General features: G+C 40.3%; 1 protein-coding gene across 1 annotated transcript in view; it reads right to left on the bottom strand.

The window, feature by feature from the left end:
* DNAH5 (dynein axonemal heavy chain 5) overlaps positions 1-18,877 on the bottom strand; it is a 263,927-nt gene that overhangs the window by 115,951 nt on the left and 129,099 nt on the right. The window contains exons 36-42 of the mRNA XM_027606690.2: positions 14,654-14,832; positions 14,076-14,263; positions 13,303-13,497; positions 9,215-9,349; positions 8,259-8,366; positions 5,773-5,926; positions 658-804 (exon numbers count right to left, since the gene is read on the bottom strand). Of these exons, the coding sequence (XP_027462491.2) occupies positions 658-804; positions 5,773-5,926; positions 8,259-8,366; positions 9,215-9,349; positions 13,303-13,497; positions 14,076-14,263; positions 14,654-14,832 (1,106 nt within the window). The remainder of the gene's footprint in view (positions 1-657; positions 805-5,772; positions 5,927-8,258; positions 8,367-9,214; positions 9,350-13,302; positions 13,498-14,075; positions 14,264-14,653; positions 14,833-18,877) is intronic.

Raw genomic sequence — 18,877 nt, 5'->3', positions numbered from 1 at the left:
CGTGAGAAAACATGATCGGAAGAGAGTTAATATCACCTCTTCCATCTGAGCTTATATTCCAGGAACACCGGGTTCAATTTCTAGACTCCGTAAGTAAGAGAATATTCAGAGTGAACCACTAGCCCTTAACAAGTTTGTTCACAGGACAACCAAACACCAGTGTACACCTAAACAGAATTTCTTAGTTCCATATAAACTTCATTTTTGATATATGTAATTTTCTTCCCAAAGAAGCCTATTTCCTCCTGTGATTTTATAGGAGAATCAGTTTTCTAAAAATAGGCTGTACTTAAATAAAAGTAACATTTTTAAAAGATTCAGTGAAATAGTTACAGTAAAATTACTTTATTTAACACTATCAATTTTCCGTAACAGCTTTTTCTTTCTCTTTTATTCTAAGATATCACAGGGATACAGAAATATTTATTCAAAAGAAAAATAATTTCCTTCGTAACAACAACAAAGCAAAAAGGTGGGAGGGGGGATTTTAATTACCCTAATCAATAATTTCAGTATTTCAACACTGCCAAATATACTGATTCAGGACTTCTTAGTCTTGGCTAAGGTATTATATGGAGAATATGTTCTACTAATTCTAAACAGGCACCAAGGATTTTATTTAGAAGGACATGTCAAAAATAATACTTCATCTTCTACCTTTCTTGGCCCTCAGTGTTTTCCTCCAAAGGGTTGAAAATATCCCATCAGTCCAGTCATTTGTGGCCACGTCAAGCCGACCAAACATCTGTGGGGCCGTGATCGCTTTGGGATTCATCCTCAGTTCCCGGTGTGGCTTTCCACAGTCTGTACCAAGTAAATCCAAATTTTAAACGACTCAGATGTAGAGTGAACCATCATTAGGTAACGTTGAACTAATTTGCAATGTACCATCAGCAGGTGTTCAAAATATGAAAAACGCAAAATTATACTGAGAATATATGTCTCACTGCATTCCAAGTTATCATAATTAACACTGTTATATTTTACGGACTAACATACTTTTGTTTTTAAGTCCTGCTGTAAAAGGAAACATAAAGGGGGGAAAAGATACCATGTTGGTACTGATGAACAAACTAATATAACCTGGAAGTTCTTCAAATTTCACAGCTCAAAAATCTTTTGATTTATGGTGTATCAGATTAAGTCTGGTCTCTGAAATGTCACCCAGAAGATGCCTCATTCTCTCCATAAAAGGCTTCAATTCACTGAGATGTGTTCTTGCTCATTTGGAAAAAGTAAGCTAAACTAATGCTGCAAGAATCAAGGACTTTTCTTTTGTGGCCAACCTCAAAATAAAGGTCTTTGAATCCTTCAAACCCTAAAACTACTCTTAAAGGGGCCAGATTCTGTACATAAGCAGTTAATAAGCACAAAGGTGAAGAATAAGGTTTAAAGTATAAAATCATAAAAATAGATGCTAAAATATTACATATTGTGTGAAAGACTGACAAACACTGGCAAGCCTACATACCTACGCACATTGAAAAACGTGATAAAACCCATCAAAACCAGGGCAGCTGGGTGGCTCAGTCAGCGAAGCGTTCAACTCTGGATTTCAGCTCAGGTCTTGATCTCAGGGTCATGAGATCAAGTCCCCCATCAGCTTGGCGGGGTTTCCCCGCTCAGTGGGGAGTCTGCCTCTCTCCCTCACCCTCTGCCCCTCCCTCGACCCCTGCCCCCTGCCCCCTGCCCCCTGCCGGGCAAGCCTGTGCTCACTTTCTCGCGCTCTCTCCCTCCCTCTCTTAAATAAACAGATAAATCTTTAAAAAATATTAAAACTTATTTAGAAAATTAGACCATAGTTCTCCTTTTTTATTTTTTTAAAAGATTATTTATTTTTTAAAAGATTATTATTTATTTATTATTTATTATTTATTTATTTGACTGAGAGAGAGAGCGCACGTGCACAAGCAGGGGGAGTGGGAGAGGGAGAAGCAGGCTCCCCACTGAGCAGGGAGCCCGATGTGGGGCTCCATCCCAGGACCCTGGGATCATGACCTGAGCCCAAGGAAGATGCTTAACCAACTGAGCCACCCAGACACCCCTTTAGGTCTCCTTTTTTAAATCACAAAAAGACTCAGGGTAATTATCTTCAATACTTTCTGATGCTGAAGTTAAACTGAGTCACAATTCAGCTTTTTCAGAGCCGACAGGCAAAACTATTTTTTTACCTAATCACACTTTACAAAAGGCCAGCAAACTCTCAAACAGTATGACAGTATCATAGGTAAAAACTGGCCTTTGTCTGTTGCCCATATAAGAAAAACTGTCAAAAATTATTTCATTATGATAGTAGGTAGAATTACATTATTTTAATTTAAAATACCATAACATTTTTTGTATAGAATTATTGAATCACTATGTTATACACCTGAAACTTAAATAACATCGTATGCCAACTTCAATAATAAAATTTTTTAATTATGCCAAAAAAAAAAAAGAAGTACCAAAACGTTGTTAGCGCTCCACGAAAAAAATGCTTGACTTTCAAAATGTTCGTTAAACTAATTCCTCCTCTCCTCCTAGGCATTTCTTGACTGTCCTGATCACTCCACCTTCATGGACTCTGCCCTAGAGTACGTATCCTTTCTTGCTGTTGCCTCCTTATGGACTCCAGACCACCCCTCCTGTCCATGGTCTATTCTCTACGTGGCCGCCAGGTGGCCTTCCACACACAGAAGGTTGACCATACCACTCCCCAGCTCAAGGGCTTGCCCTCACCTACAGAATAAAACCTAGGTATTCAGCATAACTTATAAAGTTCCTCATGCCATACCTAAATTCCCGCCTAAAAGCAAAGCCTCAAACAAAGATGTGGGTACTGGGAGTTTGGAGTCAGGGGAAAGAGACAGTGAGACAGAAAAGGAGAGAACCCCCAAAATGGGCTCATTTGTGAAGTGGCCACAGAGGTAGTATCCCTCTAATGGACAAGAGAAGATGGGACACTTGCCTTCAACTCTTCGCCCCACTAGTTGAGGCTATGGCTGCCTCAGGAGCATTAATTCTCACCCTCTTTCAGGCTGAACCAGGAGTTCCCTAGATTCTAGGAAAGTCATAATGCTGAAAAACCAGGAGACACCACTGGCATCTGTGGGGGAGGGCCAAAGGGATGAAGGGCTGGGGACCAGTAGCATCTGCTACACCTCCTCATCTCCCCTACTCCCACCCACACAGAGAGCACACTTATCCATACCAAAGCAATTTCTGGGTATGCCGTGCTCTCTCCAATCCCTCCTACCTGCCCAAGCTCTTCATTCTGCTAAGAATGCCTTTTATCCAACTGCTACTCAACCCCCAAACCTCAGCTGAAGCAGCACCTGCTCTGTAAGCCTTCCTATAATTCCTTAGAAAGGTCTCTGATCTCCTTTGCCTCTGCTCACAACATAATTGTCCAAACCTCCTCAGAGCAATTCCGTGTTGACTAATAACTATCTGTTACTCCACCAAACCGTAAGCTCCTTGAAGACACAGCCTTTTGTTTTCATGCCTGCCTTCCCATTTAAGCTACTGAACCTAGCAGGGCCTCAAACTACAGGATATTAGAGATGTTTGATAAACAAATACATGATGAATAAGGACACAAATATATATGGGTCTAGTATAAGTTCAACCCAATTACCTTCTCAATCTTTGGGAGAATGAATGTGTTCAGCAAGAAACAATGTGTCACTTAAAATAACAAATATTTACCCTACATATTAAAACCAAGAACAGGTTAATCAACAGCTAATGATTAATTCATCTTTGCAAAGAACTTCTCCAAAACCAGTGATGCCATATGGGTTATATAATTTAGACATATTATACATAATGTATCACTATCATTTAATATTTAGTACTCATTTTGTTCAAGTCATTTTACCAGGTGCATTTGTAATTTATTGTTAACAGAAGGCAGCTACATAACAATAACAAAAGTATTATTAAGCATAATTTGAGAGAACACATCATTTTAAAGCTCTATAAAAATCCCCAAACACAAACTTAACAGCACGTGAAAAGCACATGATAAGTCTTGCAGGTGTGAGTTCTCAGTTTTGGCAAGGTAAGTGATAGCTGAGAGCACAGTTCTTTATCACTGTGGAGACTCCCTGGTGGACTTAATGTACAGAATTTACTGGGCCCCATCGCTGAGGATATAGGTATCCAACTAAATCCAACAGGTGCAGGACCCTAGAGCAATACAGAGCAATCTCCACAACCACCAACTCAGGATCAGTGCACTGGGGCTGCATGAACTGACTGGAAAACCAACTAGGCACCTTCTCCCTATGGGACCATGTATTTGAATTCCAATAGGTGGAGTTCTGTAAAATTTCGGGACTCAAATCTGCCATGGCCAAGAGTTGCCTACACAATACCTTCAGTATGACAGACATCAATGTCCATTCAGGAAATATAAGAATAATCACAAATGTGACAATGCCTATTATCTTTAGATGACCTCGGGCTAGGTAGGGACTTAGCTGTAAGGCTTAGGGAGATCTGGAAATTAAATACAGTTATTTAACTTCACCAGAAAAACATCCAATTCTAGGTGGGAAATTAGTTTGTGATAAGGATGATTTTAGGAATTGAAATTGAAATAATTTTTTCTGTACTGGGAGGTTGTATTAAGTCATTATTAGAAAGTGGCATGTTATAATGGAAAAAGTCTGGGCTTTTCATTAGTGGACCCTGACATTCTGAATCCTATCTATAATTCCAGAATCCTATAATTTTGAATCCTATCACTTACCATCTTTGCAACCTGTAGCATTTCTGAATTTGAGCCTTGAATTTTTGTACAAAATGGGGATGGTAATAGCCACATCTCAAGATCATTGTGAAAATTAAATGACACAAGTAAAACATGTAACACAATACATAAAGTCACTGTTCAGGAATTTTTTCATGCAGCATTATTCCCAGAAGCCAAGATACGGAAACAATTTAAATGTGCATTAATAGATGAATGGATTAAGAAAATATGGTGTGTGTGTGTGTGTATACATATAAATATACATATTTTACATGTATATATATATGTGTATTACTCAGCCATGAGCAAGAAGGACATCCTGCCATTTACAATGACATGGATGGACCTTGAGAACATCATGCTAAATGAATTAAGTCCGACAGGGAAAGACAAATACTGTGAGGTATCACTTATATATGGAATCTAAAAAAAATCAAACTCTGAGAAACAGATTGTAGAATGGTGGTTACTAGGGGTTGAGGTGTAGGGAAATGGGGAGATATTGGGCAAAGGGTACAAACTTCTAGCTAAAGGATTAATAAGTATGGGGATCTAATGTACATTATAGCATACCGTGTGTGTGTGTGTGTGTATATATATATATATATATATATATAGTAGAGTGATTATAGCTAATTATACTGTATCATAAACTTGAATGTTGCTAGAAGAGTAGATCTTAAATGTTCTCACCACAAAAAAAGAAATGGCACTATATGACAAGATGGGGGTCAAAGCTCATGGCGTTAATTATTTTGCAACATACAAATGTTGCAAATTAATACACTGTACACATTAAACACAATGTTATATGTCAATTATATCTTGGTAAAGCTGAAAAATTTTTTCCCTTCTAGTTCATTATTATAATACGTTATCACTGAAATGAACCCAATAATCAGTAAAGCAGCATTCCTTCCTATACAAATATATTAATGTATCTAACTTTTGTGTCCCTCTTGGAGCATTCAAATGGGTGATAGCTACTTAAATGTGTTGCCCAGAGCAAGACAGCTTGGGCGCCCCCTTACCTGCCATGGCTCTCATCAAGGTGTGGATGCAGGTGGTTTTCCCTGCCCCACTGGGCCCCAGGGTCATCATCCCATGCCGCACTCTCTGTGTCTCAAACAGCTGGATGACTTTGAGTTTCCAAGGAGGATGGTTGATTAAACCAGCTTCTTCAACCTGAAAGCATAAAAGCCCCACATTGGGCCACATCAACAGCAATCAGAATTTACCATTGTGCTCAAAATAAGCACAGACATTGAGTGGGGAATACAGGAATGGGAGTTATTGTTTAATGGGCATGGAGTTTCAGTTTGGAAAGGTGAAAAAAGTTCTGAAGATGGATGGTGATGATGTTTTGCAAAATAATGTGAATGTACTTAATGTCACAGAACAGTACACTTAAAAATGGTTAAATGGTAAATTTTATGTTATGGATTTTACCAAAATAAAAAATATATTGCTGGGGGCACCTGGGTGGCTCAGTCGTTAAGCATCTGCCTTCGGCTCAGGTCATGATCCCAGGGTCCTGGGACCGAGCCCCGCATCGGGCTCCCTGCTCCGCGGGAAGCCTGCTTCTCCCTCTCCCGCTCCCCCTGCTTGTGTTCCCTCTCTCGCTGTCTCTCTCTGTCAGATAAATAAATAAATAAATAAATAAATAAATAAATAAATAAACAAACAAACAAACAAATAAACAAACTTTTATATATATATATATATTGCTGGGGTGCCTGGCAGGCTCAGTCAGTGCAACTCTTGATCTCAGGCTTGTCAGTCCAAGGCCCACGTGTGGCGTGGAGTTTACTTAAAATAGAAAATTTTTAAATATATATATATATATGGCATAAAAATATATATATATATACAAAGACAAAAAGCAGGTTGACTATTCAAAATGTTATCCCAAGCCAATAAGAAACATCTGCATTTGCCTTTGGGAATTGAATACATTTATATTAATATATCCTTTAATACATGTCATGGGAAAGACTCAAATATCAAAAGGCATTTTAAATCTTTAATTTAAATGTGATATTTAGTAACTGGAAAACTTTGTAGCACACCAAGTTGACAGAAATTCCATAGAAAACTCAAACTGTCTATAAATCTACTGGGTAGTTTTAATCTGTCGAACACATGCATGAAAGTTATCCTGCCAAACACTATTCTAAGTTCAATATTCATAACAACACTATAAGATTAGTCCTATTGATATCTTTCTTTTACAGAAAAGGAAACTGAGGCACAGAGAACCAAGCAATTTCCCCAAGATTATTACTTATAAAGTTACAGAGTGAGGATGTGAGCCCAGGAAACTCAGCTCCATGGTCTGTGCTCTTAACTAGCATGCTCTGCTTAAAAACACTATAAATGATGCTTTTAGTTTTATTTAAATATTTAGAAAACCTAAATATTCAGATTTTTTCATATGCTACAAATTATGCTGTTAGTCACCCTATAAATGACATTATACTAAGTTTTTTAGACCATGCTACAATTAATTCAGCCATATGATGAAGAAACCATTTGCAAAAGGAATTATCACTCTTACCTGACCAGGAGATTAAGATTTTTTTTAAGATTTTATTTCTTTATTTTAGGGGGTGCATAGGGAGAAGGAAAGAAAGAATCTCAAGCAGACTCCTCCTGAGCACAGGCCCAGCAGGGCTCCATCTCAGGACCCTGAGATCACGACCTAAGCCAAAATCAAGAGCCAGACGCTTAACCCCACTGAGCCACCCAGGTGCCCTGGAGATTGAGATTTTTATATACTGATTTTTAAAAGGAAAAGATCCATTAAATACTACCATATTTGATTTCTGTTAACAAATACCTTCAAAGAATTAAAGTGTATTTTATAAATATGAGCTAATCGCCACTTCTATAAAAATTTTTTTCCAAACTCTTCCTTGTAGGAAAAGAAACTGAGGCACAACCTTTACATGGTTCAGTTTCATTCCTAGGAAAACTATAAAAAAGCAAAGCTCTACCAAGTGTCATGGGAAATCCAGACACCTAATGATACACATAATGTGGTAGATCCCCCAGAGCCCCAGGAAGAAATCACAAGTGATCCTGGGCCTGAAGAAAAAGAATGACCAGTGAGGAGCCTCATGAGATCATCGTGAATGACACTCGGGGGCAGGAATCCAGAGATCAAAGCAACATGGAAACACCAGGGTCACAGTCAAAGCCAAGCCGAGCAAGGCAGCCAGCTGAGCCCCACTCATCTCGTTCACTTATTATATTTCATTTCGGAATCTGGTGTGGAATGGTTTCCGTCAATAACGGGACCCCAAGCACGTGGCCAACTAGACACGGGACTGCAGGATGGTAGGAGACCCCCCTGGCTGGAGGAGCTCGAGGTGTGCAACAGCCTCTCCTAAAACACCGGCCACAGCCCTGGGTGCTGTCCTTGGAACCACAGATTTGGAATACATCAGAGCCACCTGACTCCCATGAAATTCCGATGAGAGAGACATAGTACTGGATGCCCTGAGAAATATATTACCTGTCTACTAATCGCCATTTCCAGTTCAGGGTAATCTGCCTTGTCCAGAAGAATATTTGGGAAGAGATCTTCAATCAAACTCAAAAATAAGGGTTCATCCTCATCAATCTAAAAGAGAAAATAAAGGGAAACCAGACCGACTATTGTGGCATGATCATAGCAATGTAGAGATAAACTGAAAATGCTGGACATACCAAATTTTTCATCATAACTGTTAATAAATAAAATACCACCTTCACCAAAGTTGAGGACTATTTTCCTCATGTTACCCATAAGTTAAAAATTATTTTTAGAAAAGGGGGAGAGGAATGGGAGAAAGAAGAGGAAAATGGAAGGAAGCAGATGAAAGGAAAAATATTGCCTACAGAACAACCTCCCCGTAAAATAACCAGTTTGGGAAGTTACGACATAACCTACCATTTCTAATTTAAATTTAAGAAAGTAATAATTTAAATAAGAGACAGTAACAAATTCATGAATTGGAATTTGCCTCACATTTTTATTTTAAAATAAAAATATATCATTCTGTCACCCTGTACGTAGATTCGCTGATAATGAACAATTGATTTGCAGTCTCTACCATGAAATCAAAGAGTGTGAAATTATTACACACTTGTTAAGTTTACATATAATTTCCTGCTGGGCTCTACAGACTTTAAAGAAGGTGAGATTTTAGCTCTAAAACCCAAAAGTATTTCAAGGTATTTGGAAACTTAACACGTGGATTTTTAAAAATCCATTTCAATTCTACGGAAATAGGCATATGTTAGACTAGATATGAGTTACCGCAAAAAATAATTCCCAAAAAAGTCGAACTTAAAGTTATGCTTTCCAGGGCTTTTAGCTGATAATTAGGCATTTTTAAGTGAGTATTTTAAATAAATATTTCTAATTCTCATTTGTGCTTAGTTCGCTGCTATTTAAGTGGGTGGAACATTTCCATCTGTGAATCTTACCAGTTTAGAAAGATTCATGTCTCGGAGAACGCGCATGACGATCGTTGATTCCGTATCCAAAGGGTTGGCTCTTTTTGCCGCCCCCAAGGTTCGCAGAACTGACAGAATGTTCCGCAGACCAAAATCATAATGTACCTGAAGCATGTGAAGTACAAAGGGCTTATTTTCAATATTAACTTATGCATAAAAACTACAAATTTGACAAAAGACCTAGTCACAATAATGAACAAACACTAATTTTCCTTTAGAAAAACTTGTACAGCTAGCAAAGCGATACATTTTTATCAATATACTTTTGGAGCAAATAGAAAAGATCCAAAAGAGTTCCCTCATATACGATCATTAATTTAAGCTCTTAGATCAGAACTAATAAATATATCTTGACGGGAAGAAAGGAATAAACTTCCTCTTGGAGTATACGCATCCCCCTGAGCCTCTTCTTAATCAGACATCCATAGAAAAAGTTCCTCATATCTCTAAAGCTAAAATTCTGAACCAGGAGTATATATATATATATATATATATATATATTTGTATACCGATAGGAAAAAGACAAAGGTATTAAGGAAGAAGAAAAGTTGCTATATTCCAGGATTACATAAAAATAAGGACAAATCAGAAAGCCAAGCCCCCAGCTTTGTTATTCCCTTGATATATATTTATAAAAGCTCGATCACACCAAATTTCATCACAGTGAATAATTAAAAACTAATTAGCCAACCACTATAAATTTTTTAAAGATTTTATTTATTTATTTATTTATTTATTTGGAGAAAGAGCTTATGTGAGCAGGGAGAGGGGCAGAGGGAGGGGAAAAGAGAGACTCTCCAGCTGACTCCTCACTGAGCACAGAGCCTGAGGTGGGGCTCAATCCCATGACCCTGAGATCATAACCTGAGCTGAAATCAAGAGTCAGACCCTCAACCAACCGAGTCACCCTGGTGCCCCAAATTTTCCAACCACTCTAGAGAACAGTATGGCAGTTGCTCAAAAAATTGAAAACGGAACTACCGTATGATCCAGAAATCCCACTTCTGGGTATATATCCAAATAACTGAAAGCAGGATCTCAAAGATATTTGCACACCCATGTTCACAGAAACAGTATACACAGCAGCCAAGGAGTGGAAACAACTCAAATGCCCGTGGACAGATGAATGGAAGGAAAAAAGGTGGCATATCCCTACAACGGAATGTTCCTCAGTCATAAAAAGGAACCAAATCCTGTCACCTCCTACACCATGGATGAAACTTGAGGCTCATGCTAAGCAAAATAAGCCAGCCAAAAAAGACAAGTGCCCTACGATCCCCCTCACATGAGGCACCTGAAGTAGTAAAATGCATAGAAACAAGAAGTGAATGGTGGTTACCAGGCGCTGAGGGGAGGAGTAAGAGAGGAATCGCCGCTTAATGGGTATAGAGCTTCAGCTTTGCAAGAGGAAAAAGTTATGGAGATCTGTTTCATAGCATTGTGAATATACTTAACACTACTTAACTGCACACTTAAAGATGGTTAAGGTGGTAGGTTTAATGTTATATGTTCTGCCATGTGAAAAAAAAAAAAAAACAATTATCTGCTAAGGTAACTGGAGTAGTATGCATCACTTCATGCTCACCACGTGGAGGATGGAGCCCAGAAAAATATTCAGATCGAGTTCCTGCCTTCAAGGAGTTTAAGTTCTAATAGAGGTAACATGATAAAAATGTGAGCAAACTCACCAAAAAGTAACAATGACTTGAAAGTGCTGGTGTGCGGAATTAATTAAGGAAAACTTCTCGGAACTGGACCCAGTTAAATCTGTGGGCATGAAGTGAGATTCACAGAATGTTCACCCAGAGATCAGCACGGGGCCAACCGTTTTGGGCGTGTTGACCGATTTTGTCAGACAATAACCCTGTGAGCAGGGCTGTGGGCGTGAAGGAGATAGAAATGAAACACTAGAGAAGAAGACAGGAGTCAGTGATGTGGGAGTCTTCTACGTGCAAGCAGCGGCGTGGGAAAATACTCCTATGACAGAGGAAAAAGAATGGGTGAGGAAAGCCTGCAATAAGCAGGAGAAACCAAGAATGTTTTTAGTGAGAATGTAACTTAATGGAGGCTGGGGACATAAAAAATAATCTGGAGTCAAAGCAGCTGGGAGCGCAGGGGAGGGTGAAGAGAGGGAGCAGAGTTACACATGTTGGCGGTGTTATTCGTGTTATCGTTTTATGCTTATTTGGGGTATTATTATTTCGCGTATGCTTTTGGTAATTATTATTTGCATGTCCTGACAATCTGTGGCGTGCTCCCCACCTCCTGGTCGGATCTTTTCCCCTTGCGTGTGGGAGGACCTGTGATTTGCTTTCACCGACACAATACAGCAAAGGTGACAGGTCATACGTGATTCTGTGGTCACGCTACTGAAGACTTGAGTGGGCCACGGGATGCCCAGGTAGCTAAGCAAACATTATTTGTGAATGTGTCTCTAAACACGTTTCTAGAAGACATTAGCATTTGAACTGGTGGACTGAGTAAAGAAGATGGCCCTCCCCAGCACGGGTGGGCACCATCCAATCGAGGCCGGCCTGAACAGAACAAAACGGCAGAGGAAGGTTGGATTCGCTCACTCTGCCCTACTGCTGGGCTGGGCTACCGACCTTCTCCTGCCCTCAGTGTTCCTGGTCGTCTGGCCTTCAGACTTGGACCAGAATCTACACCATCACTCCTTCAAACTACACTCCCATCTTCCCTGGTTTCCAGCTTACAGACAACGGATCATCAGGCTCCTCTAGCTCCATAAGTGCGTGAGCCGATACCTTATAACAAATTTCTTTATAGGTGTATCTGTGTATACCCTATTGGTTCTGTTTCTCTGGAGAGCCCTGATACAAAACTGTTGCAGTCACCTTGCTGGAACCTCTTTCCCTCGCGGACATCGAGAAGGCAAGCGGCCGTGCGGCAGAGACCAGCATGCAGCCCGTGGGAACTGATGGTGTAGCCTTCTCTAGCTGACAGCCGGCAAGAAACTGAATCCCTCCGTCTTCCAACCGCAAGCACAGAATTCTGCCAACAACCGGAGTGAGCGCAGAAGTAAATCCTCCCGCGGTCAAGCACCGGGCCAAGACTTGATTGAAGCCTTGTTACACTCTAAGCAGATGGACCCAGCCAAGATGTACCAGCACTCCTGACCCACAGAAACCATGAAATAATAAATTGTGTATTGTTTTAAGCTGCTATATTTGTGGGACCATTGTCACCCAGCAACAGATAACTCGTACAGAAGTAATATAGGATTAATTTCATGCTTCTTAACTGCAAAACGGCAAGATGTCAGAACCTGCTACTCTCAACAGTGCAGGGAACTAGCAAAAAAGTTATGATGGAAGTTACAGTAGATGAGGGGCACCTGGGTGGCTCAGTCGTTAAGCGTCTGCCTTCAGCTCAAGTCATGATCCCAGGGTCCTGGGATGGAGCCCCCTGTCGGGCTCCCTGCTCAGCGGGGGAGCCTGCTTCTCCCTCTGCTTCTCCCTCCCCCTGCTCATACACGCTCTCTCTCAAATAAATAAAACCTTTAAAAAAAAAAAAAGTTACAGTAGATGAATCACTGAACTCTACCTCTGAAACTAATAATACACTACATGTTAATTAATTGAATTTAAATTATAAAAATAAAAAATAAATTTTTTAAGAAGTTACAATAGATAAAACAGACTATTACTAGCAAGGCGTGGCCCACTACATTAGGGCGCATGGAAGTGAGAAGAGCAAATGATTGAGAGGTTCCTGAAAACCACGAGGACACACAACACATATTATGATTAATGTGCAGGTGGGATAAAGAGCAAATATTCATATTTATAATTCTTTGGCTCTTAAGTCAGTTCTGAAAGTACTTATTTCATTTCTTGTGCTGCAAATATTAATTCATTTAAATGCACTTAAGAAAACCATGCATATAAAATTAATTTTGTAATGGTATGACTTTCTACTTTGTATCAATAAGGTAATCTGCCGACAGCCCCAGTCAACAATTTTTCAAAATGAGCAAATTTCACCGAAGAGAAGAACTAAGAAGGCCCAAGTTCAGAGAGCCTTCCAGAACCTCCCACCTGCTTAGACAGCTGCTCCTCGCATAGCTTGTAGAGTGTGAAAAACTTCCTGGCCAAAACAATGCTGTCAACAAAGCCACAACTAGCCAGCTTCACCCTTATGATAATCTGCCGGTCGGGCACCATCATGGCCACAGAGCGGAAGTTAATCTTCAAGTTCTCAGGGAGCTCCTGCCGCCCAGCGTAGCCAGGATTCTATACAGGAAATAAACACCACAGATGAATGACACGGTCACGGGGCAACACACACCCGTCAGCACGACAGTAACAGATTCATCATGCACATGCAACAAATCTGGACTGACAACCGGAGAACTCATTTTCATACCCTACTCTCCTTTTAACCGGAGAGACAACATCACAAGTTGTTAAGATGAGCTTTAACACCACAGGCTTTCACACAGGAGTTGAAATTACCATCCCAATTTCCATTCATGAAAACAAAGTGCCCTAAGACCTGGGCAAGGCATGAAAGCTGTGATAAGGGAGGGAAATCCGAAGGAGAGATGAGCCATGAGAGACTACGGACTCTGAGAAACAAGCAGGGTTTTAGAGGAGAGGGGGGTGGAGGGATGGGTGAGCCCAGTGATGGGTATTAAAGAGGGCACATATTGCATGGAGCACAGGGTGTTATACAAAAACAATGGATCGTGGATCACCACATCAAAAACGAATGATGTATTGTATGGTGACTAACATGACATAATAAAATTAAAAAAAAAAAAAAAAAAAAAGAAGGCTGACATTCAGTAGCTCTTCCTGTGGTTCCTTACCATGGTCAGGAAAAGTCCAAATTCAGGGTTCATAGTCACATTATCTCCATCGGTAAAAATAAAAGACTTTTTCCGCTCCTTTTTACATGTCAGAATAATGGAAATTTGCTGGGCTGCCACTGACAGAACTGGTAAATCGATACGGTTAAATTCATCAAAACAACCCCAGGATCCAGACTGTGCCAGTCCTTCGAAGGGAAATTAAATAGAAAATCCAATTAGTATATAATTTCGAAAAGCCGAGGAAAAGGGCATTTTGCAGCTGCCAAGACAAGCCAGAGATAAGTCTGTTCAAAAATAAACTTGAACAAATAGACTATGCACAGAGTGCCCCCAAAATAATTCACCATGTGGTACTTCATCTGGAAACAGCCAACCTGCAGGGATGAAGGAATATTAGGAAGGCAAGTGACGTTGACATTTGATCCACACAACACCAGTGAGATTCATAGTTTCCAAAAAAGTTGGACAAAGTTGAAAAATGACACTACAATGTAGTCAATGGTTGAAAAATAAATCTTAACAAGATATTCCACCTTAGCTTAAATTTTTCATCAAGTAAAAACTGTAACCCTCACCTTTAAAAATCCGCCCAAGACCTCGGAAATCCATCTGGTCAGAACAATTGAAAACCACAACATATTTTCCAAGACAACGTCCCATATCTTTAGTCGTTTCTGTTTTCCCTGTTCCTGCAGGTCCGGCAGGAGCTCCTCCCATGCTCATTCCCAGAGCTTGAGCCAATGTGATGTAACACCTTGAGGAATAGAGACATCACTAGAACGATACCGCCAGCACCTAGAAGACACTTCTGAGACATCACAGTAAAATGAAACTTGCACGAGATTTAAAAATGGAAAACTCAAGCCACTGTCCCTACATAACATTTCCCAAACTGCATCCTAACATGTGCTTTCCTTATGGATATTAACATGTGTAAAGGAAAACGGAGGGGATGGTCTACGGCCAAATAAGTTTGAAAATTCTTAAAAAGGTTCAATGGGCTTTCTCATGATAACATGTACAGTGAGATTCTCCAAGTATGAAAAATAGTACATAGCATTTCCAAAACTTACTTGGCAACTTTTTTTAAAAAAAGATTTTATTTATTTATTCGAGAGAGAATGAGAGATGGAGAACACGAGAGGGAAGAGGGTCAGAGGGAGAAGCAGACTCCCTGCTGAGCAGGGAGCCCGATGTGGGACTGGATCCCGGGACTCCAGGATCATGACCTGAGCCGAAGGCAGTCGCTTAACCGACTGAGCCACCCAGGCAACTTTTTCACAAAAACCTACCAACATTTTAAAGAATAGTATTCTGTGGAACAGACTGGAAACCGTTAGATTAATCGCCTTTTTGGTGGCGCAGTCAGTTAAGCATTCATCTCTTGGTTTTGGCTCAGGTTGTGATATCAGGTTCATAAGATCGAGCCCTGTGTGGGGCTCCACATTCATTGTAGAGTCTGCTTGGGATTCTCTCTTGCCCTCTCCCTCTGCCTCTCCCTGCCTCAAATAACCTTTAACAAAACAAAAAAAGATTAATCCCCTTTTGAATCTAATGAATAATTTGATGTACTTGGGGACATGAGATTTAAGATTTGAATCACACATTGCTAAATAATCACACCTTCGATCTATTTCTGGGAGCAGCTACTGTACCTGCACATACCTTCTACTATCTCTTACTGCATGATATTAACAAATAAAAGATTCTGGTAAGAAAATACAAGAATGCCTGGGAAGGAAAAAACTAATCTGATAACTCTCTGATGAATTACTCGATCCCCCAGCATCACCCTGTGTTGTCAAAGGAGGTAATCTATAAAGTGATGCAGTTTAGGGCTTTCCTGTGGGTGAACTCTAGAAAGCATTCATCGGGACTTGAAAAATATTTCAAAGGCTATAAAGTGATCATCCAGCATGAAGGGTGGAAATAAACAGTGAGCACACCAACTGGAGGTCCTCTGGAGTCTGTATTTTATCGGAAGTATGTTCCTAAAAAAGGCGAGTAAATGACTTCGCCCTGAATGTGTACAGAGCCTGGATATGGAGAAGACAAAGTAGGTATAAACTCAGGAGGACGCCCAAGCTCACTTTGATTTTGCCTTTTAATTCAAGGTTTTATTTCTTGTCTTGCACTTCCATTATCCCTGGCAGAACAGTCTCGGTAATAATTGTTAACAGGATGTGCTCCACCTACATGATCTCACGGAAGCCCAGAGAACCCTGCAGGGAAGTACTGTTGTTTTCCTCATTTTACAGATAAGGGGAAAGGCTCACAGAGATGGGATTCCTTTTCTCGGGATTGTGGCGGCAGAGCCGAGACTCCAGCTTACCTGTCTAGCGGCACACCCTCAAGCCGCCCAGTTCTAGAACCTGTCCACCCTGCCAGTAAATCTCTGGGAACTCTGGCCACCTAGCTACTCTGTCTTGCAAACTCTTCTTTACAACTGGGATCATTTGGGTCTGTATTTGAACTGAAGCAGCGGCAAGTTGTTAAGGTGCCTTAAAGGCATCCTACTTACATGAAAAATAAGTGGGCAAGCCAGGAGCTTGATCCTTTCCTTCCTCTGCTTGATAGGGTTCAGCCCAGCTGCTAGGCTGGTACCCAGACTCCTCTAGGACTTGCCTGTCAGAGACAAGCATGGATCTTCATGTCCACGTTCACGTGATGCTCCTGAGGATTCTAGATGTATGTGTACCTCTCTTCCTCCCTTTCCTGCTTTCCCTTCCAGTCTCTTGGCTGATTTCAAAAATGTCATCATTCAGGAACAGGGTTTGGACTTTTATGTGCTTTAGTGATGTGTTCTGCAGCTGTCTGTCTCCCCAGCAGACTGCCCTGAGATCTCTGCTCTCAGGAACAGGGTCTAGTTCACACTTGTACCCCCAACTACTTACCTAAACCCTGGCACCTAATACTCTATGAACGCTTATTAAATAAATGTCTTGTGCCTGCCCAGCTGTAAAGTCTTATCTGGTTCCTCCTCTCCCAACAGCTACTGGAATTAGAGATCACAGTGTGGGGGCACCCGGCTTGCTCAGTTGATAGGGCATGTGACTCTTGACTTCAGGGTTGTGAGTTCAAGCCCCAAGTTAGGCATGTAGCCTACTTAAAAAATGAATTAAATTAAATTAAATTAAATTAAATTAAATTGTATTCCTTCCTGTCCATCACACCAAGAGATTTAAGAAAAAAGAGAGAGAGAGATGTAGAATGTGACCATCATGCTAAACCAACAGCGACCAACCCCATGACCCAGGTCTTATGAAGGCACTCAGTTTAACCAAATCCATCACCAACATTCAGAGTGTTTTCAGCTCCTATTCTTAAACAGTGTTGATTCTAAAATGCTAAAAAAAAAAAAAAAAAAAAATCTCCTAAGGCAATGGTGGTACAGACATCAGGAACTTATTTTTCTTTTTTCTTTTCTTTGGTTTAGTTATGGACTCTGATTATAGAACATGCTTAAGGAGAAACGAAAGGAAACACTGATAAAGAACGTGTTATTGATGATTAAGAGAAACCAGAGTCATAGCAACGACAATAATGACTAACATTTACTGGGTGCCAGGCCTGGGTACCTACATCCATCACCTCTAGTCCACACAGTGATTCTAAAAGGAGGGAATCAGAGAGGTGAGGTGTCTTAGCCAAGACCACACAGCTGTTGATGGCAGAGTCCAGGGCCCGACATGCAAGTGTGATTCACGGAAGCTGTGAGAATACGTGGAAGAAAGGCACATGTTGTTTAGACCTATCTACGTTTCTTATCAAGCAGATGAGAAGCTTCTACCAGCCTTTGATTTCTGCGGCCCTCTGCCTGAGTGACAGTGTAGTAGGGATAACTTGTGCCCAGAGTGGAAGGAAGGACTGGTCATGAAAAACACCAAGAGCTTTCAGAGAAACGTGCTATATGTTTTTAGCAAATTAGAACAACTATTTTATCATCTGGAATATCAGCAGCTCCATCCATCTGATGGTGAACTTCCCAGAGACTAAAGCTGCCAACATTGTTGAATTTCTACAGGGCAATGAGCAAAAGACTGACAAGAAGATCGATGCCGGTCTTTGATTTTTTAAGTATTAATTTTAGTGAGGAGTGCTTCTGTAAAAGGGCAGCAAAGCTCGCTGTGGAATCCCAGTGACCGGCAAAAAAAAAAAAAAAAAAAAAAAAATGGTGACTCACTTCTCCCATAAAAAAGATAAAGAAAATAAGCAAATGAACATTTAGGGGGAGACAAGCTGAGACGAACTCCGGAATCACTTCTTTTTATATACTTACAGATACCTACTTTGCTCTTAAAGTTCCTAAGTTTTTTTGGTGCAGAAAGATGTGCAAGACAATGAACATAGTGAAAGAATTAAGCTGCGGAGAATTTTGTATAATCTGATACCCACATGTAAAAATTAAAAAGAATTTGGACACACAAGCACTAGACATCTCTAGAAGGAAAGGAAATAAACTGTTGTTTTTAAAAAACAGAAAAAGAAATTTACTCCCATACTTTCAACCATATGTCCTTCTGTACTATTTAAATTTTTCACCACAAAGATGTGACTCTGAAAATAAACACTTCTTGCGTTCACTTGGGAAATGCTTATTTAGCGTCTATAATGTGACAGCACTATTCTAGGAATAGTAAATAAATCATGGGAAGTCCATGTCAGCTCTTTAGCTGACATCCTAAAGGAAGGGAACAAGTTATTTAAAAGTAGGAAACAGAAACAATAAAGCTGGTTGGGAGGGCAAGGGGTGTGGGGATCACTGCTTCACGTGGGGGGTAGGAAGACCCCTCTGAGGT

The sequence above is a fragment of the Zalophus californianus genome, chromosome 5, assembly GCF_009762305.2.
Source record: "Zalophus californianus isolate mZalCal1 chromosome 5, mZalCal1.pri.v2, whole genome shotgun sequence".
NCBI lineage: Eukaryota > Metazoa > Chordata > Mammalia > Carnivora > Otariidae > Zalophus > Zalophus californianus.
Note: the sequence above shows the minus strand (reverse complement) of the source record. Positions and strands in the feature narration are given on the sequence as shown.